The sequence below is a fragment of the Molothrus aeneus genome, chromosome 4, assembly GCF_037042795.1.
Source record: "Molothrus aeneus isolate 106 chromosome 4, BPBGC_Maene_1.0, whole genome shotgun sequence".
NCBI classification, from domain to species: Eukaryota; Metazoa; Chordata; class Aves; order Passeriformes; family Icteridae; genus Molothrus; species Molothrus aeneus.
The window spans coordinates 62,750,760-62,772,037 of record NC_089649.1 but is presented as its reverse complement, the minus strand read 5'-3'; the positions used below and the strand labels follow the sequence as shown (position 1 = coordinate 62,772,037).

Here is a 21,278-nt window from a genome sequence, read left to right as displayed (position 1 = left end):
TGCCCAAAGTTAGCTGAATTTCACTGGGATAACCAGGAACAGAATCAAGCTTGAGGCATCCAAATATGATCCTTGAGAGAAAATTTTGGAGGAAAGAGCTGATGAGATTAAACTGTTAGTTGCTGTTTTAGAGGCTACCTGCAAAGCTCCTTTCCGCAACCAGAAGCAGCCAGCATCCCACACATTTCTTGAAAGGCTGGCACAATCCCTGGTATTCTCTGAGGCACTGCTTGAACTGTTTTTGTATCTGTCTTCTCATTTGGGATGGTATTGTCCAACCTGATGTACTGAGTAAAAGAAACTTCTTTGGTGTGCTGCAGCACATGATTGCAGTGTATGGAAAGCCTTTCCTCAAAGTCCTGTTGGCAGCTGCTTGGCAGCACTCCTGTGCAAATGATTTTCTGCTCAGTGCTACCTGCTGTTTCTCAGAGCAGCAGCAATTATTAAGTGCTGCTGTTTGGATGAAGGAATCGTTAAGTGGTAGCTCCTTGTGCCCAAATAATTATTAGTAATGTGATCAAAATTATAATATTTTGCAATTCTGAGGCACTTTTTTATCAAGGAGCTAAAATATTTTGCAGGCAGTACCTTAAGGTGCCTCACAATGTTCCTGTGAGGCAGGTGAACATTTTTATAATTTTCCTAAATAGGTAATCCTGAGCTCTGCCAAGGTTGAATAGATTATTCACTGGTTTACATTGAGTTAATGTCTCTGCCCAAAATAAGTCAAAAGATTTGCTTCATCCTCTTCAAGGTCTCTAAATTCAGAGTTCCAGAATGTGTTTTTTTCCTTATCTTAAGGAGCCTTTTGATGATGTGGATGTGCTCTTTTTCTCTTCAAAGTGGTTAGTGTGGGAAGAGTGGGATTGTAGCAATAGTTGGTTTGTATCCAGACCAACCATAATGTTGCCGCTTCAGTTTTAAGAAAGTGAAATCTTGCTTATTTAAAAAAAAATAAGATCCAAAAATAATACACTGCTTGACTATACTATAAGTATTCTTTTTAAAACCAGCACTCCACATATGTCATAAAAGAGATTTCTTTACACTTCCAGTAGATAGATACATTACTACCCTAGGGAAATTAAGACAAGCAAAATTTTCCTTTTGATTTCACTGAGGTTGCATCATGTTCTTCCTGAGAATGACAGGGTTCATAATTTTTTCCAGTGACAAATAGGATTACTAAGTTCCTGTTCTTCCGTCAGTGTTCTGCAGTCTAGCTCCCATGAAATGTAATGGGATGAACTGTTATTTATTATGAAAGCAGATGATTTGGTTGTGCTCTTTTAAGGATTTTTGTCTTCAAAATAAGTCCTGTGACAACCTCACTTCAAGAAAGCTTCACAATTCATGCCACTGCAAGTGATAGGTGTGATATTCCAAGCACCTATGCTTGGTGTGGTAGTTCCTTATGAGTTGATGGAATTTTGAGTGTGCTGACCCCTGCTGAAAAAATGTTTGCTTAAAACATAGTGGAAGTTATCTTGCCTTTGTAGCGCAGGAGCACAGCTTCCAAAACCCTTTTTTTTGGCTTTGAACACTTGAAAAGAATTAGTGACCAAACTTCAGAAAACTTCTTTTAATTTAATGCAACATGGGCAGAGATATTAAAGGGCCCAGTTTATGAGTAGGCTTGGACAGCTCCCTCATTCAACCAGGGGCATCTGTTTGTTCTTCAGTCCTAAACTTAGACAGCTCTTACTATAATTTACTATAAATTTTCCCATCCTCACAGATAAGATAAAAGCTGGCTAAGTAGGAGATATAAGCAATTTTACTTTTCCTTGAAAATGAAGCATGGTCTGAGCCCTGATCAGTTGGCTCTACACCAGGGTTAAAAGTACAGCCTGCCCTGTCAGCAACCAGAGGACACAAGGAAGTTTTTGTGGTTTACACTCAAGTTCAAAGTAAGCGTTCCCAGATTCTTTCCAAGTTAAACAACATCCAGGGAAGAGTTCAAGATTCTGGTTTTTTGCTCTTCACTGATCAGCAGAGAAGATCACAGCCTGTGGCTGCCTATGGCAGAAGGCAAACCCAAAAGTTTGAAAATTGCTCTCTCTAGTAGTTGTCTTTTCTCTGAGAATTTATTTGAAGTTCTTCTTCAGTCTACACTAAGCAAACCTTGAAAGAAATAGTTTATTGGCAAAGTCTCATTTTAGAGATTTAAATTATAGCCTGGCTTAAGTGGCTGTCTGTAGTTCCTACTCATTAACTTTCTACATGGGTCTTCAGTTTGCTTTATTATTAAACACTTACTTTGGTATGAAAAATGTGAAATACAGCTGCTCACATGTTTATCTGAATCAGTGGCAGAATGAAAGTTCAAATGTGCATCAGTTTGTATGAGTGGAGTCCAAGAAGAACCTTTTCCATCATTTCATCCTTAATTCTTCCATTTTGAGCAAGTTAGAGGTGGTGGCTTTGCAAACTGCTCCACACAGATGATCCTTGCACTGAGCAATTTTTAGATTCCCTGTCCCCTGGTACTTGCACTTATATGTTGTGTTCCCACAAGCTTATTCCTCTTAATTAATGCTTCCTCCTGATTCCTTGCTGACACTCTACCCTGTCTGAAGAATAATTTTCTCTGTGTGTACAGTACCAGCACTTTGGGTCACTGCTCAATGAAGTGATTATTAATTCAGATCATATCTGAATAGACATTTGAATGATATGCTAATTTTTAATTAAATGAGGAATTAATACACTGTAGAAATTGCTTGAGAACTTTTCTGTTTAAATTAGAAAAATCCAATAACAATATCTGAGTGAAGGACATTACAGAATTTTTAAGAATTTTGGAGGTGTAATGGAGTAAATATCTGCCAGTGACATTCAGGGTTCTTCTATTTAATAGGGATAAGCAGGAATTTGGGTAGCAAGCAACAAAGAAAGATGGAATTCATAAATGTTGAGTGAAAACCTGTCCCCAGTTTTTTCCTTCCAAGGGCAAAGTGGGAATCTAGAAACTGAATAACTGTCTGGTTTCTTATCTGAGGACTACTTGCCTGCAAGCTCATGGTGATGCACCAGATTCTTAGTAATTCCATAATTTTTCTTAACATTTTGGAAGGACCATAGGCCATCAGCAGCTGTAGTTGGCATTTCAATCTCTCAATGTCCCAGATTACACTTTTCCAATAAGAAATCACTGTGTGGTTGCACCTGAACAGCTTTTGAGGTTTAATTTTTGGTCTACTGTGGACACAACAGACACAAAATTTGGGATGGATTAGTCAGTGTATTGTCATGAGATAACACAGCACACTGTTCTGACCTTGTCTGTCCTGTCTCTGCTCCCACTGAGCTCGGTGGCACTGTCCCCTTGGCCTCAGTGATGCATGGCAAGGCTGGCTTTGGTGCAGTGGGGTGGCCATGCCCCCTTGTGTGTCAGCAGAGACCATCCACAGGCATGGCCTTGCCAGCTCTGGTATCCCAGCAGCTCTGTGGTTATGAAACATCCCCTTCGTGAAGGCAGAACTCAGCTGCAGATCTAATGCCCTGAGCTGCTGCACTTTCTTTACCCCAGAGAAACCTGCTACGACATCATCATTACCCAGCCATTAAATTTGTGCTTCATCCACACTAAAACAGTAACAGCAAATTAACAATCATTTGATGTAAGAATAGATGTCATGTTTGCTTCCAGTTGCTTAACAGTGCTGTAAACTAAAAGGATTTTACAAGTCCCAAAAAAGTAGAGCTTTACTTTTTTGTTTGCCAAGCAGCACTATAATGCCATAGAGTGTGCTTCAGGGAAATGAGCCAAGAGGAGATGAATGACACATAATAAGCATTTGAAAAAAGAAGTGGAAAAATGAATATGGAAAAATCCTATGTGTGTCTTGGAATTTGGTGAAGTGACTATGGCATTATAGATCCATGACTTGATAATCCAACCTTGTTTGCATAAAAATGCTGTGGCATGTTACCTGTGGGAAAAGTTTGCAATTGAAAGCCGAATTTCAACATCTCTTTTTGTCACTGATATATGCAGGATTTTTTGACTTAACCATAAAGTTGATATTTTTGTCTGGTCCTGCTTTGAGATAATTTAAACACTACTGAATTATGTATTACTAGTTTCAGGGGCAGGCTATGAGCCATAGCATTTAACTTTTAAAACACCTAACCAATAGATTATTCAGTTAAGACTATGCAAAACACATGGCAAGATTCTGGATGTTCTTATCCTTTGATTTTCTTTTTTAAAGCATCATTAAAAGAGAAATTTTCACTTCAAAGTAGGGCATCTTAATCTGATATCTATCAGATAGTAATTTTTGATGAGTTGTTAGGAGTCTGAGCCAATATACTATGTTGAAAAAGAATGGGTTTTACAAAACCATATATTTAAAACTGTTGGATTAACAAGTCATTCTGAATAAGCTTTTATGCTTGAAATACTCTACTTTGCTTTCCATTTTTCTTTTATCTGCTTTCTTTGCTCTTCCCCTTGGAGGCAGTGAAAGTGGTCGGAGCACTCCAAGCTTATCCATGTACTCTGACAGCAAATCTTCACCTTCTGTCTATCAGCAGGCTCCTAGGCATTTCCATATTCCAGGTAGGCATTAACTGCTTAGCTTTTGATCTTCAATTTCTAGCACCTGTTTGTTCTCTTCTGAATGTAATTTTTTTTTTTTTGGCATTGACTTGTGAATTTCAAAGTGCAGAAAGAGAAAATATCTACTAAGTGAATATCTGTTGTTAAACTTCATCTCAAAAATAAAAGAAAGCTGTGTGTTCATGTACCTCTATGTTAAAAAAATTGCTTTACAGAAGGAACAGAATGAAAAATGTTACCAACAGTACAAAGCTATAGCAGCACTGGGTTAGTGGCTGAACGAGATGATCTTAGATGTCTTTTACAGCTTTAACAATTCTAAGATCCCATGATTTATAGTGCCATAACTGCATAGATGTATTGAATTTGTGTGCAAGAGGAATGACTGAAGGGGTTTTTGTTATTTGGTTGTTTGGTTTTTTTTTTTTCTTATCAGTCTATTATCTGAATTTAAGTAATAGTAACATAAACTTTAAAAGAAGCTGGAAGACTTCAGAACTGCAGGGGGTTCATTGTGACAATCTCTGTATATTTACTGTTTTCAAGTTCAGTCAACAAGCACATTAAAGTTACATCCACACCGTTTAGCTTTTTGACTGCTAAACACATCTACATCTTTACTGTAATCCTTTGTTTATTCACATTTAGCTTCTGTGGTTAATGTTTCTGTAAACAGACCACAATTAGGAATTCTATCAGCCACAGTACTGAGTAAATCTGATGTCTGTGATTTGGGAACCCTAGACTGTGGCTCTGAGTGCTTCCAGAAAATTCCTGGAAGGCCAAGTTAGCTATACAATTCAAAGTAAAGACAAATTATAGGATTTCCTAAAAGAATAGTTTGTATTTCCAGTATAAACATTCATACCTTAACATGTACACTTTATTTATAAACAATGGAGAAAATCCTTTTCCAAGTGTGACAGTTGTTGTAGTCTGTTGTACTCCTATATGAATTTTCAATAGTGGCAAGTGTGCCAGTTTCTTTCTTGCTGATTATGAAGTATATTCTGGTGGTGCAGATGAAACCACCTACACATCACCAAATGGATGCCAAGTTGTCCTATGGCATTTTGAGGGACTTAGGGGGAATATGTTGCACAGGTAGGTATAAAGGTTTTTGGCATATGATGGATAAAGTTCCATCCTCTTTTAATAACCAGCGAATGGCAAACCACTGAATGAATGCAGAGTCTTTGATGAAGTTTTTGCATTGTTACTGTTGCTGAGAGGAGACAAGAGCAGCGTGGTCTGAACTGCTTGCTTACTCTGTCATTCTTTCCTTTCTCTTTCCTCTTCCTCAGACACTGGCGTAAAAGATAACATCTATAGGAAACCTCCTATCTACAAACAGCATGGTACAGTCTGCTTTTCTCTGTTGCAGTTTTATCTATGTGTCTTTGCAAAAAACGTGTATTGACTCCGAAATTCGTTTGCTGTAGTCTTTGCATTTCATTATAACCTCAAATAGAAAAGGAGAAAAAGTGACGTGAAAATTAAATAGCATTTGGTATAACATGATGTCCAAGGATACAGTAAGTTCTCCAGAACTGGGACACTGGTATTTTGATATGTTGTGATGATTCAGAGCTGGTAATAAGTGTCACATAAAATGGTGTGCTACACCCTGACTGCTGTTCCACGCCCTGTTTGCCCTCTCCTGCCCCTCTGTGCCTGCTCCTCAATATCAATCATTAGATGTAACTTCTCAGGCTGAGAAAAAAAAAAAAAAAAAGAAAAACAGACAGCTAAAAAAGTTTAATATTGTAATAGTGTTTGGAAAAATCATGAACAAATGCAAAGTAACATCATCTAGTGTAAGTCAGCATAGTTTCACTCATTTACAGAGGCTGATGATAGGACTCTGATATCCTGTATCCTGGCTGTGTAATTTAATTTTATAGATACTTTTGGTTTGCAAAGAGGATTCTAAGCAACAGCTTTATATTTGCAGGCTGGGCATTTTTATATCAGTTTGCTGTCTGTCAAAGTCTGGATTATGTCAGTTTTGCACTGCTGTATGGAGTTGTCCTCGTAATCACTGAAGTGAGCAGAGAATTAAAGTAGCAAGTCAGCAATCTCAATAGGTTAACAAGAATATATGTTTTAAACTTTCTTTTCTAGATTATAGACATTCTGAAAGATTGTGTTGGAAATACTTTTTTTTTTTCCTACCAGAGGACAAAACATAATTTACTCTAACTAAAAAAATCCCTAAAAACCATAAAATCCAGAAACAGCAACAACAACAAAAATCAATAAACTTTCCTTCCAATAAAAATAATACAAATGAATACCAAATTTTAAAAGATTTATTTTTTGTTCTGGAAGGACTCCCAGCTAAAGCATGAACACATGAGCAGCTGATGATTCAGCTCCTCAAACTAATGGGACACTGAACTAATTCATGCTGAAAAGGGGCCAGATAACATTCCTTTGTTGAAGAGACCAAGTTTGAACAAACAAGCACAAAAATGTTCTGCAAAGCAAGAAGTGCAAGAAGCTCTTCCAAAACATTTGGTTTAGAAGGTTTTAGTTACATCAGCACCCAACAGATTTGCTATAGCCACAGCTTCTGTGTTTCTATTATAAACAACCAACTTCAGAATGAGAAAAAGGTGGTGGAAGAATGGAACATGCAAGAGATCATGCTCAGAGCTGGGGTTGGAAAGTGAAGAGTGTAGGAGCCTGCATGGTTATGTGTGTGTGTTTATTTGTGTTTTAGAAATATTTGAACATCATTCAAACTTAGTAAAAAAGTTTTGAAATCACGTTGGGATTCACAGCAGAAGAGAGTATCCCTTGTAGTGGTGAAGCTAATGCTCAGTACTGATGAAATTCAGGGCACTTGGATTTACCTGCCAGCAATGTGTTACATGAAGCCTTCTCAGGAACTTGGGAGGGGCTGGCCTTCATGGCCCTCACTGATTTTGGCTGTAAATCCTCTGCATCTCTTTGGAGGCAGATGCTGTCAAGATCTTGTGGAACTTTCTTGAAATTTCTGAATAGAAATCTTGAATCAAGCATGGGGTGTTTTTCCTTTGAAAACATCAATGTCTTGGAACAAAAATAAAATTTACAGAAATGCATCAGATCCTCTATAAGGATTTCTGATTTAATGAGACCAAGATCTGTTCACGTAACCTGGAATAACTTACTGACTTGCAGTTTAGGGTGTGCTCCTAAAATATCTGTGAACCAGGTTTAGGTCCTTCTTGCAGAGTAGGGACTTTATTCATCATCTGTCATATTTGAATATTCTTTCCTATTTTATTCCTCAGAGAAGCAGCTCGCCATCATGGGGAAATACCCTTGTCAGGGTGCTATGAGATAACTGTGAAAACCTTTTTCATAATGCTGTTCACAATTTGTAACCCAGCTTTTTTTTTCCCCACACTAAATGGAAGTGGGGGGAAGCAGCCAAACCCTCTACAGTTCCAGATTTTCACCTCTAATCTACAGATATTTTCCTTATGGCAATTTGTCATTTTTTAGCTACCACCTTCTCAGCAAAACCAGTTAAGGTCTGGATGTGAGCTGTGCAATGGCACCAGAAATTGGATCAGAATAAGACTGAAATGCTTTTGGTGATGGCCTTTTGCCTGTGTTGTTTAGACACAGAGCAGATCCTCAACAGGCATGAGGGCTGGGGAGCTGGAGAGGGCAGAGTTTTTCCCAACTTCCTGGGAGTTTTCCAGCACTTCTAATGGTGCAATTTAATCTCCTCTCCATCTCTGTCTCTAAGTATCTCATCTGAGCCTTAACTTTTGTATTATTGTACTCTTTCTCTTAATAATAATTACATTTTCTGTCTACATTGCATTGCACAGGGCCATTTTTCTCAGGCATTGCAGACAACCCCCTTTTCACATTCATTTCTCATAACCTTAAAGTTATACTATGTCCTTCCATTATTCCAGTTTTGCCCCATTAAAACTCTCCCCAGACTACCCAGAGAGATACAAGGCAAGTAGGGGCTCAAATTTTCAGAACTTACTGAAATTGTGTGAAATTTGGCACAAAACTTTCTGTAAGATTCTCAAGTGTAACTTGGTGTCTGGAACAATACCCTGGGAAATAAAAGACAAGGAAAAACACATTCGAGGGTTGGGAACTATCTAAGGAAGAGCTTTGAGGTTTTCAGTTCTCTTCTCAGCATGTTGGAAAGTTACAAGGAAATAACCCAATGGTAAAACATCTGCAACTTTTTTTAGGAAACATTCTTTAACAGGACAATATGGGCAGAAGAGGAAAACAGTCATAAAAATTGGTTGGTCAAGAATTTTGAATTTTAGAGTCTTACACAACCTCCCATGCATATTTTATAAAGAGGACACGCCAAGTTTGTTCATAATTTTCTTTACCATGATTGTCTGCCCATCTTTGGAATCCCAGGAGACCCAGGTGTGCTGACTGCAAAATATCTGTGTGACTACTTGTACTTTCATGGTCACTGTAGCACAGAAGGGGGAAGTGGCTTCCCTGTGAGTGGTGGCTGTAGAAATTTGTCCCTAAGTTATGATGTACAATTCTTTTTCCCACCAATCATTCTCCAAAAGTATTTTCTTCCTGAAAATGCAGGTTCAAAATCCAGCAGGAATAGATTCTCTAAATTCACTGTATACATGAAGGATGAGGATTATTGTAATACTTTCAAAACTATTTCAGTTAATTATGTGAAACCATAGCTCTGTACATCAAATTTTCGGTCAAACTCTGGCTTTTTTAAATTAATTTTTCTCCCCCTCTTAAAAATATTCAGAACATAACTACAGTCAAAACAGAAGACAAACAATGAGATGCATTCTGTTCAAATTTTTAAAATTAATTTAATCTTGCAGCAGCAAGAAGATCAGAAGGGGAGGATGGAAGCTTGGATCAGGACAGTAAGAAGGTAATGATCAGAAAGAACAAAAGGAAGCATTGATCATTTTTGAAGTAAATGGTTTTTAAAACATTCATATGTAAAGGTATTCTTTTAAATAATTGAAATAATCATTATTACTTTTAGGTCTTTCCAAAAAGACATAGAAAAGTTTAATCTCTCACCCAAAGGGTTTAGAATGTACATTCTACAGTAAAGAGTAGTAGGGATATTGAGATTAAGAGCAATAAACTGTGGATTTTCACTGGATCTCAATATCTACATTGGTGATTCAGCTAATCCTGCAGACATAGGGTGCACATCAACCTAGAAGAAAAATGTCAAGAGCAGATTAATTATAAGAAAATGACAGAGGGCATCTTCTAAACTGGGGCACAGTGGGCAGCTTCATGAACAGAGAAACTATCCTCAGCCCTGCTACAAATTAAAAGTTTCTGGTAGCTGTGATGTCTAATTCACCATACAGCCAGATTTTGTAATTTGATAAAGGGTGGTGCAAGCGGCAGTGAGCATTAACAGACACGCAGTTCACAAGGCATGTGAGACAGCTGAGGTAGGAGAACTGCCTCCAGGTGTTAAATCCTGTATCTTATAACAGCCTTTTCCTCTCTGCAGCTGAAGAGCAGCTGGCTGATCCTGAAAGGGGATCTGGAGACCAGAACCAACTCCCCGGACTCGGAGACGCGCTCGCTGTCACTCACTGCCGGCAGCGACCGGGCACAGGAGGGCACGGCCACGCCGTACTGCCGTGAGTGCAGGGGCACCCAGGGGTCCTGCTGCAGCCCAGGCACTCAGCTCCCTGTGTGTGCTGCAGCCCAGGCACTCAGCTCCCTGTGTGTGCTGCAGCCCAGGCACTCAGCTCCCTGTGTGTGCTGCAGCCCAGGCACTCAGCTCCCTGTGTATGCTGCAGCCCAGCCTCACATCTCCCTGTGTGTGCTGCAGCCCAGGCACTCAGCTCCCTGGCAGTGCTGCAGCCCAGGCACTCATCTCCCTGTGTGTGCTGCAGCCCAGCCACTCAGCTCCCTGTGTGTGCTGCAGCCCAGGCACTCAGCTCCCTGTGTGTGCTGCAGCCCAGGCACTCAGCTCCCTGTGTGTGCTGCAGCCCAGGCACTCAGCTCCCTGTGTGTGCTGCAGCCCAGGCACTCAGCTCCCTGTGTGTGCTGCAGCCCAGGCACTCAGCTCCCTGGCAGTGCTGCAGCCCAGGCACTCAGCTCCCTGGCAGTGCTGCAGCCCTGGCACTCATCTCCCTGTGTGTGCTGCAGCCCAGGCACTCAGCTCCCTGTTTGTGCTGCAGCCCTGGCACTCAGCTCCCTGTGTGTGCTGCAGCCCTGGCACTCAGCTCCCTGTGTGTGCTGTAGCCCAGGCACTCAGCTCCCTGTGTGTGCTGCAGCCCAGGCACTCAGCTCCCTGTGTGTGCTGCAGCCCAGGCACTCAGCTCCCTGGCAGTGCTGCAGCCCAGGCACTCAGCTCCCTGTTTGTGCTGCAGCCCAGGCCCTCAGCTCCCTGTGTGTGCTGCAGCCCTGGCACTCAGCTCCCTGTGTGTGCTGCAGCCCAGGCCCTCAGCTCCCTGTGTGTGCTGCAGCCCTGGCACTCAGCTCCCTGTGTGTGCTGCAGCCCTGGCACTCAGCTCCCTGTGTGTGCTGCAGCCCAGGCCCTCAGCTCCCTGTGTGTGCTGCAGCCCTGGCACTCAGCTCCCTGTGTGTGCTGCAGCCCTGGCACTCAGCTCCCTGTGTGTGCTGCAGCCCTGGCACTCAGCTCCCTGTGTGTGCTGCAGCCCAGGCACTCAGCTCCCTGGCAGTGCTGCAGCCCTGGCACTCAGCTCCCTGTGTGTGCTGCAGCCCAGGCACTCAGCTCCCTGGCAGTGCTGCAGCCCTGGCACTCAGCTCCTTGGTGCCTTTGTGCTTATCTCTGCCATAACTACACCCATCTGTCTGTTGTGCCGTGGTTTGGGAGCATTCAGTGCCTCCAGACTTTGATGGTGAAACTATTTTTTAGTTTCTTATTAGTGAAAGGAGCAGCATTGTGGTGGTCAAGGGTTCCCAGGACGAGGGAAGAGATGAGAATCTTGACTCCATGTTTCAGAATGCTGATTTATTATTTTATGATATGTATTATATTAAAAGAAAATGGTATACTAAAACTGTACTAAAGAAAGAGAAAGGAGACATCAGAAGGCTAGCAAAGAAAGGAATGAATAATAAAATCTTGTGACTGCTCACAGCCTCGACACAGCTGGCTGTCATTGGTCATCAAGTAAAAAACAATTCACATGCTGGGTAAACAATTCTCCAAAGTAGCAAACCATAGAGAAGCTGAAGCTTCCCAGCTTCTCAGGAGAAAAGATCCTGGCAAAGGGATTTTTCATAAGATATGTCAGTGACACAGCATTGCCTATGTAAATGAACTGTTATCTCTTTGGAGAGCAGAGATTCCTCACCACAAAAACCCACTCCTCATAAAGTGCCCATTTATTATATGATACCAATTTTCAGTAGACAGGATGGCAGTATCAAGCAGATTTTTCATTTGTGCTAACTAGTACTTGACACAAACTATGTATTTTGAATACTGATGGAGCCATTCTTTCTCTATCATGATATGCATAAAGATTTCCTTGCTTCAGAGATTAACTTAGACTTTTTTTTTGTTATCACTCACAATTATAAGGTCACAGACGTATTCCAGGTGGGAAAGGGAATAATTCTGTAACTGAATACTGGCCCATGTTAGCTGTCAGTACCAAAAGCATATTCTACACATTTCTTATTACACATTTCAGCAAGTCAGAAGCATTACTATTGGGCCTGAATTTTACTTTTAAGTTACATACATGACAAAAAATAAGTTTAGCAAATTTTAAGAAATAACTGGGACGTTCCTCTCCTTGCTTCCTCCACTTTGCCCCATGCTGCAGCAGCAGGTCATCCAGGGTAAACAAGCTGGGGAAGCAGTTTTCCAAAAGAATGCACCCAATGCAAGGCATGTCTGGCAGCAGGGTGAGGATGTCAGTGTTGTGGGCATTTTGGTAATGTGATAGTTGGCTCCATCAACTTGTATTAAGGAAATTATGGCTTAGCTATGCAAGGAAGAGGGAAAACAGATGCTACAAAGTCTGTCACAAGGCTGTAACAAGATAAAGAAGAAAACTTATTTTAGATCATCACCAGTCTCACTGGTCTAGCTTAAAGGAATTTGATAACTTAATCCTCACTAGAAATCACAAACATATGCCCAAGGTGTACTGCAGGATTCCCTGTGCAGGGGAAACCAAGTCTGACCACCTAACATCTGATTCATCTGTAAATCGTAGCCCACAAATGAGAACCTTTGAAACCTTTCATTGTCATACACACATGGGATCTGTCTGGAAGCTTTATGGAGTAGATCTGACGCTCTTCTACACATGTTTTGAGAGACCAGTCCTTAAGTGCAGATTTTAAACAGGGAGAAGTACGTAGCACCCCAAGAACTGTTATACAGGAACAACATATGGTGTTCATTTTTTCCCCTGAGAATGTTCCTATACCTGTCACTCTGCTCTATTAGCACTTCTTTCATATTTTTGATTATCTTGGGAATGTGGAACTATTAAAACTAGAAATGCAATAGATAATTCACACCTCTGTGTCAGGGCCAATATCCCATTTGTGCCAATATAGTTTCTGTAGTTCATTTTCCATTGCTTTTTATCAGCATTTCTCTGTCCCTCATGAAAGTTGACCCCATTACCCAGTTAGCAGCTACACAGAAATAACATTGAGGAAGTTTAATCTTCCTGAAATTTACACTTTTCCTTTCCTTACGCTTTTATTCACTTACCTGACTGTTTTAATATCTGTGGACATCCTAATTAATTCCTTCTCTATTCAGTGTTTCCCTGTTTAGTTCTGAATATTTATAGTCTGTCATATGCCCCCCATTGGTCACAGAAGAGTAGCATCTCTACCTCTTGCACTTCTCCTTGAGAACTCTGGCTTTCAGCCCTATCCCTGTGGCATAGTCAGTGACTATCAGAGAAAATAAACCTGTTAGGTATAGGTTTGGTGCCAAGTGGAGGGAGTTAGCAGGCTGTGAATTGGTAGTGATGTTTCTAGATATACTGAGCAAAAAGCCCTGCATTTTTCTGTCCAGCCTCTGAACATACTGGAAAAGGGTTGTTTTGCTCTAAAAGAAGTTTTGCCACATTAAATTACTTAAATGCCCAGAAGAACACAACTAACACAGCACATCAGTGTCAGGCTTGTGCAATCAACAGGCAGGAGTGGAGCTTGTATCTCCTTACATCCACCTGTGAAAATGGGTCTTGTTTCTGTATATGTAGATGTGCAATAGCTAATAATTTACCACAATTCATGATTTTAAATGTTGTGTATTTAGGAAAGCAGATATCTAGGAAGGCATGTAACTCTTGCTGTCGATGTGTCCATGATGTGCTGAGAGGCAGCCTCAGACTGGACAAAGCAGGAGCCATACCCCTGCAGAGGGTAGCTGTTCAAATAGTGTCTAATCACAGAGGAGCGGAGCTGGATCAGCGGCTCTCAGTGCTGTGTTTGGGCCCTTCGGACTCAGCTCTGCGCTCCGCTGCTCCGGGCGGCCGCGCGGTGTCGCCGGCGCCGCGGCTGCCGCTCAGCCCGGCGGCTCCCGGGCAGCTTCGGGCCAGCTCCGGGCAGCTCCGGCTCAGCCCGACAGCTTCGGGCCAGCTCCGGGCAGCTCCGGCTCAGCCCGGCGGCTCCCGGGCAGCTCCGGGCCAGCTCCTGGGCAGCTCCGGCTCAGCCCGACAGCTTCGGGCCAGCTCCGGGCAGCTCCGGCTCAGCCCGACAGCTTCGGGCCAGCTCCGGGCAGCTCCGGCTCAGCCCGACAGCTTCGGGCCAGCTCCGGGCAGCTCCGGCTCAGCCCGGCAGCTCTGCGGCAGCTCCGGCTCAGGCTGACAGCTCCGGAGCAGCTCCGCGCCGGCTCCGGCTCAGGCCGGCAGCTCCGGGCCAGCTCCTGGGCGGCTCCGCGCCCGCCTGGCTCTGCTGCCAACCCCGCTTTACCTTGAGGCGGTGTTCCTCGGTGACCGAAGGTTATTTAGCGATACAGCAAACCTCATTCGCCCATCTTCTCTGTAGCCAAAAGGCCAAAAGATTGATATGCATGCACACTGATGTCCAACATAGCAGCTTTTTCCAGGCAGGAGCAGAGATGGCAGCTTTGTTGCAGATACAGGCATTCTGTTGCACAGGTATTATTTTACTCTTTGCTCTCTGCTGGCACTACCATTCACATAATGATTTGTTATTTTTTCCTCTCTTAAGTTTAAAAACTGTAGTTGCCCTTTTCTAATGGTAGGAGGCATTTGGTTTGCAATTCAGTGTGAGCCTGTTGCTCCCTGTTTAACTACATTCAGTGCTTTGAATTATTTTTTTTCCATCATGACAGTGATTCACTGGCCTACCCTTACTCCTTTAGCTTTTCATCCGTGCTCAGTACTGCACTTTCTGTGCCCTGGATGAAATACTCCTTCAGTGCTCAAGCCCTACCTGGGCTGTCTTTCACCTTTGCTGAGTACTGACACAGTGCAACTCCCAGTGATCCCATTTCTTCTTGCCTTGTTCTCTTTTTATTTGGATAGCTGGAGAAACTTTTGCTATTTGTTTTAATATCATTTTCAGTGTTTAACTCAGCTTGACTTCTGGCAGTTTTCAGTTAATCTCAGCACATTTTGAGCTCTCTGCTGATCCATCTTTTGCTTTTTCTTTCTGCATGCCTATTCCTAATAATTTCCTTAGGGTATTTATTAATCCAGTGGGGTCTGGATTCCTCTTTGGACAGAGACTGCTAACAATTTTGACAGAAAGAAGTATTGTACATTCAGTTCTTTGAGCCATCTGACTTCTGTAACTCTTTGCACCAGTTTTACGTAATGTCCTATACTGGAGTCAGGAATGTTTATTACACATGTTTTTTATTCTATTGTTTAACTTTTAAACTTTCTTATTAGGGTCTTAATACTAGAATTAAGTTGTTTCAGTTGTCTCATAATGACCACACTCAGTTTCATCACTGTATTATATCATTTATTCACCACTTTGCCAGTTTTCTCCATCTTAAAACTTTCTTTCACTTGGGTGTATATACTCTGGCTGATTTACTTTATCCACTGCTCTACCTTCATTTTTGCATTTTTCCAAAAGATGTTTTACAGGGAAAAAAAAAAAGTTTTTATTTTTTTAAGTGGTAGGGTATCAACCCATCTTTTTTAAGAAACAAAACCATAACCCAGACCTCATATAGCACATTCAGAAGTGATGATCTAAATCCCTTTAATCCCAATTTCAAGTTATGATTTAGCACCAATCTGGAAGGCAGAGATTTCACGATCTCTCAAATCACAAGCTTTGCATCATGTAGGTGCATGAGGCTTCCATAATGTGAGCCCCACAACTCCCTCCACATTGTGCTCCTGGCATGCTGCTGTTTCTAGATATTGCTACACGTGTTCATGTGCATGAAATATGGAGAAAAGATGAGCATAGGTCAGTTATATCTCATCTCATTGATAGAATATTTGCATTGATCTTGTAATTGCTGTTTCTGGATGTTTTCTTGGATTCCCTGTTTTAGTAGGCTGTGAAAGATTTAGCTGTATATTATGTCTTTTACAGGATTTCCATATTCTAAGTCTGCTTCTCTACCTGGCTATGGAAAGAATGGCTTACATCAGGTAGGTACACATTTAAATCCATTCTCCAGGGAATAAGGTCTCATAAACAGACAACTCAGTAACTAGTTAAAAACATACACAGCAATAACACTTCAAAGGTGTTTTGGCTGCCAGCCCTGTCTGACAGAGTCATTCCCTAAGTGGGTTACAGTTTGTCTCTCTGCAAGAGTGAGACTGACTGAGGCTTCTCCTTTTAATTGTGTGCATTGTGAGCATTGGGAATCTTGATTCTCCTCCCAAAGCAAACAAAGATCTAAAATGTACAGGCTGCACACATTAGTCATAGGATAGCTTGAATTAATCATAGAGACAGGGCTATAATTAGACAAGTAATGATCTTAGAGCAAAGGTGGAACAGCCCACATCCACTGCATTCCTTGAACCACCTGTTCTGTTTTTTCTAGTATGAATGTGTGTCTGTGTGGGGTGTGTGTATTCACACACAGCCATTGTACTTTTAAGGCAGGGAGGGATCAATGAAGATTGAATGACAAGCAGCAATCTAGAAAGAAAATTGCCTAACAAAATTATAATCAGAACAGACGAGGAATGCTTTTTTAAATCCTTTTTTGCAACTTTTGTTAGTCTTTAATAAAGAGGAAACTTTGAAAATGTGGCCTCTCTGGCATCTAGCATTAAGGATTCTCAGGTCATGGCTTACACTATTAGGTGAAAAACCACTATGGTTTATAGTAATGAGCAATACATAGATGCATGTGCACCTACATTTTGAAGAATTGATTTGTGTCCAAATTGCATGGAGAGGACCTTGTTCAAATTCCCTTTCTTTCTCCAAAGGAAGATGTGAAACCTGCAGAAGCACAGGTTTTGAGGAGGATTAAACTTCCCCAGTGACAAGAGTCAAACTGAGAGTCATTTGGAAGGAGCTACAAGAAAGAAATTATCAAGGAGTAGCTAAATGGATTTTTCAGTAGCTGCTGAAATGTCCATCCCTTTGAGTTAATATTACAGGACTAATTATGTCTGTGTTGCTTCAATACCTCGTTTCTTGAATTCTTCTCTGAAGAAAGGAATGACACTGAAATTTTGTCAAATAATATTTAGAAATTTAAAAGGGTCCATATAAAACTAATCCCACCTATGAGTCAAGAGGTTTTTCTGACTGTTCAGAATAGGTGTTGCCAGTAACCTGAAGTGAACAAGACACTGACTTGTGCCCAGCCACTGCACTGGTGGTGAGGCACCAAAGCCTTCCCAAGACTTCCCGAGGCCAGAACACTCAGGATGCCTTGCAGTGTGGTGGGAAAGCAGCAGATGGCAGCATCTGTCCCTTTTAAAGAATCCTAAACCTGGATGAGAGTTGAAAAGGTTGCTCATGGTCAAATCCTTGAGGCCAAAATTCCTCTCAGAATGGATGTCCTCTGTTTGGATTGTAGGTTCATTCATACCAGCTTTTTTGGTTTGTTATTTTTAATCAGCCATCCTAGTGCTGCATAAATAAAACTCCAAAAGCAAACAAGGAGCCTTGCAGGTTATTGTGGGCATAGCTGTGCACACCATTGATACCCTAGCAGGCAAAAATGAGACTTGGGGAAAAAAAAATCACATAATAGTGCTTTTCTGATTTCCTGTACTGTTTTTATCATAGCATTTGTCAGCAAATGAAGAAGACAGTGATTCAAACAAAGCACATATATGGCACATGTAGAGTTCTCCCTGGTCAGTGGCATCAGCAGTGTGAAGCAGAAGGAGAAAAGTTGCAGTGCAGCAGAAGTGATTTGTGATGATGTCAGTAACACATCAGCATGTGACACTTTCAGTGTTACCTTGCTTACTTGAGCAATTAGGTCAAATTTGATTGAGACTTATTTCTCTTTCTCTCACACAAGGATCTGTATTTGGGTTCTATGTGTTTCTTTTTTTCTCTCAACAATATTCAGAGTGGGGTTTTTGTGTATTTTGCTGTTACATTGCTTCTTTCTTTCTCTGTCAGCCTGAAACTATGGGCCAATATGAAACGGACCAGGATGCAAGCTGGGGGATGAAAGGTACATTTTTTTTGAAATATCATTTCCCCTTGTGTTTTCACCCTTTGAGGATTTTAATTAACATATTGCCATAAAGGTTACTATGCTGAGCTCTTCCTGTAGTTCACATCATAATGACTAGCCAGAGGCACAGCTCAGTGTCATGTTTATCACAGAGAATATTATTTTTTACTTACCCCAAGTTAAAGGCTTGACAGAAGTCTTGCATCATAGGGTGGTGCAACCAGGCTGAGTCAACAGCAGGATCCTTGATATGTGGCAACAGCTTTGTGGTGTTTGTCTTATATCAAAGACAGGAGGAAATTTAAGATAATCTTTCCTTCAAGTCTAGTTGGAAAAAGTCCATTGTGCTTCTTGGTTGTACTACAGCATGGTTAAAAAGTGCAGAGTTCAAAATGCAGAATTTATTTGCAGTATTTTCTTTTTTTACAGTTTTAAGTGGACTGTGCACTTAATATGGAACTTGGGTTGGAATTTTCTAAGGAGCTGAAAAATTTTATTTCCAAGACACTTTATCTCAGTTTTAAAATCTTACTCTAATGCTTCACTTCATGACTCTGTGTTGATAAAAATCTTTGTCGCTGTGTTTGAATAGGTTAAAGTACAAGTTTGGAAAAGTAGACTCAATCTCTGATTTTATTTCAGACCATAAAGAGGTCTGGGAAAACCTTTTGGCTCTCCTGGTTGTGTTTAATCACCATTGTGAATAGATAACATTGTGTAGTTATATCATACATAGTCATACACTGACCTAAGTAGAATTCCCTTGTGCTAGTGTAGATCCAGGAGTCACTGTTACCACATCCCCAAATCATCTTTTCTTCCCTATTGTTATTCCCACTGCAGTCAGCCCAAGTGCAGGGTGTCAGCATCTTGTAATATGGTATTATCTCAGTGGTTTTCATCTATGCTTCCAAACTGACATGCCTTTAATAATCCGTATATTTTAACTATTTTCAGTAAAGAACAATAAGGGCAGGAGTTTTGGATGACAGACTGACTTAACTCTGCACATAAGCCTCGTAAAAAGAGATACCCAATTTTGCCAGACATACTCACCGTGTAACCCAATGGCATCGGGAGATGGATTTTCTGTAAAAAGCCTTTGATTTCCAGGACAATTGCTTTGGTAATAGACAGTGTTATAGGCATTCAGGGCATGGGGGTCAAATTCTTACTATGCATGCAGTTATCCAACAGCTATTGAGAAGAGAGAAATGTAGTAGCATAGCACATTTGTGATGTACCTAAATGTTCATTGTGGCGACACCAGAAAATGGCTATAAATTCTAAACTGTGAACCTGTTCTCATTCTTTTGCAGAATACAAGGTAAGAAGGGCTTTTCCAGCACTGGAAGAACAATCAGATTCAGCACTTCCTAGCAAGGTTACATGGGTTCCTTTCTTTTATTTCATTTTGTTAATTTTTGTCCCAGTGAAATATTTGTCAAATCAGGATGCAAGTATGTACCATTTTTTAGTAAGTTCCTCATACCACCATTTCCTTGCCTCAGAATTGGATTCAGCTGGAGTTCATATGCTCTTGTCTTTTTAACAGATTTACCCCTATGAAACACTTATTGTAACAAACCGAGTTCGTGTGAAATTGCCCAAGGATGTGGACAGGACCAGGCTGGAGGTAGGAATGTTTGCTCAACAGTTTTGCAAGCACTTCTCCTGTTTGCCTACTATCCTGCATACCCCTGTGTCTCAGTAATAGCAACAAAGAAGAGAGAAGAGTAAGGGAGAAGAATGACATTATGTATTGTATTTTTTTCTCAAAAAAGGCAGTATGTAGGCAATTTAACTAAAAAATTGCCTAAAACCTGGCAAATGTCTGACCAAATGGTGTTTCACAAAGATACTGATAAAACCCATCAGTTTTGGATGATTTTACAGGGTATTGGAAGTTCAGGTGTGGAGTGGTAAAATGTGGAGTTTGTTTTGGTTTGAATTCATATAAAAAACATCCTCATAGAATAACCTAAATATTACAAAAAGGCTCAATTCATCCTGAAAACACATGGATCTCTGTTTGGTCTGTTGTCTTATTCAGCCTCTCCTTTGGCTGTGTGATCTGTGTTCATTCTACTACAGCTTTGCTCTACCATCCACATCTTGCTTAAGATAGAGAAATGTAGATATAATTTATCATAACAGAAAGCTGAGTATCCAATGATCAAATCCTGAAATTGATGTTCAAGCAAAATTCCCAAAGTTGATTTTTTTTGACTGATCAATGACAGGACTGAGTAAAAACTCACCTTAAGTAACCTATCTTTCTGTGAACTACTGTTAAGAAGAAGAGATAGCTCAATAAAAAATATGTGATAACAGTACTTTTAGGAACATTTATATTTTAATAAATTTACTGTATTTTGAACTTGATAATATGACAAGAAAAGAAGAAAGAAAAAATACTTTTAGAACAAGAAAAGAAGAAAAACTTTGAAGGAGCAGAAGGTTACTCTGATTAAAATCAGTTTTTAAAAACAATAATTTACCAGACTTGCATTCATGTACTATGTTTTGAAATTGGTGTTATTCTCTTGAATACTTGAATGTGCTTGTCACTTGATTTCCTTGCATCAATCAGTGTTGATTTGATTGTAAGGAAAAGAGAGCCTCAGTTATGTGCTGTTTTAAGTCTGGTTTATAGCAGGGCATGATAGCAATACTGAAAAGCATGATGAGTCTGGAAAAAGGAGCAGGGAGTTGGAGGGATGCTCCTCTGGACACATCCAGTGAAGGATTCTTTCATACGTATATATTTACCCACATGTGTAAATATGTATGTGTGTGTGTGTTAAAGAATAGAGTCTCTGTTTAAACACAGCAGACTGGTCTGAATAGCAAATGCAGCTCTAAATTGCTTTGTTTAGACAACACAGAGTTTGCTTTGGATGGATCATGCCTGCCCTGGCTGCCATTATCTGTAACTCATACACCATCCTCAGCTGGGATTGCTGTTTGTTTAACTTTGGAGCTGTTCAGTCTGCCTCACACCAGGTGCAGCACAGGGCCTGTTGGCTCAAGGAGCCCAACCACTTCAAAGATCTCACAGAGGTTTGCAAAAAGAACAATAAACAAGATCTGCTTCAAACCTGCACCAGA

General features: G+C 40.8%; 1 protein-coding gene across 8 annotated transcripts in view; it reads left to right on the top strand.

The window, feature by feature from the left end:
• Positions 1-21,278, top strand: part of ABLIM2 (actin binding LIM protein family member 2) — a 131,262-nt gene that overhangs the window by 97,751 nt on the left and 12,233 nt on the right. For 6 of the 8 annotated variants that reach the window (XM_066548670.1, XM_066548666.1, XM_066548668.1 and 3 more), the window contains 8 exons: positions 4,466-4,567; positions 5,872-5,925; positions 9,409-9,461; positions 10,068-10,200; positions 16,097-16,155; positions 18,110-18,164; positions 19,487-19,551; positions 19,723-19,803. In XM_066548670.1, coding sequence (XP_066404767.1) covers positions 4,466-4,567; positions 5,872-5,925; positions 9,409-9,461; positions 10,068-10,200; positions 16,097-16,155; positions 18,110-18,164; positions 19,487-19,551; positions 19,723-19,803 — 602 coding nt within the window. The remainder of the gene's footprint in view (positions 1-4,465; positions 4,568-5,871; positions 5,926-9,408; positions 9,462-10,067; positions 10,201-16,096; positions 16,156-18,109; positions 18,165-19,486; positions 19,552-19,722; positions 19,804-21,278) is intronic. The other 2 variants (XM_066548672.1, XM_066548671.1) reach the window with 1 other exon arrangement.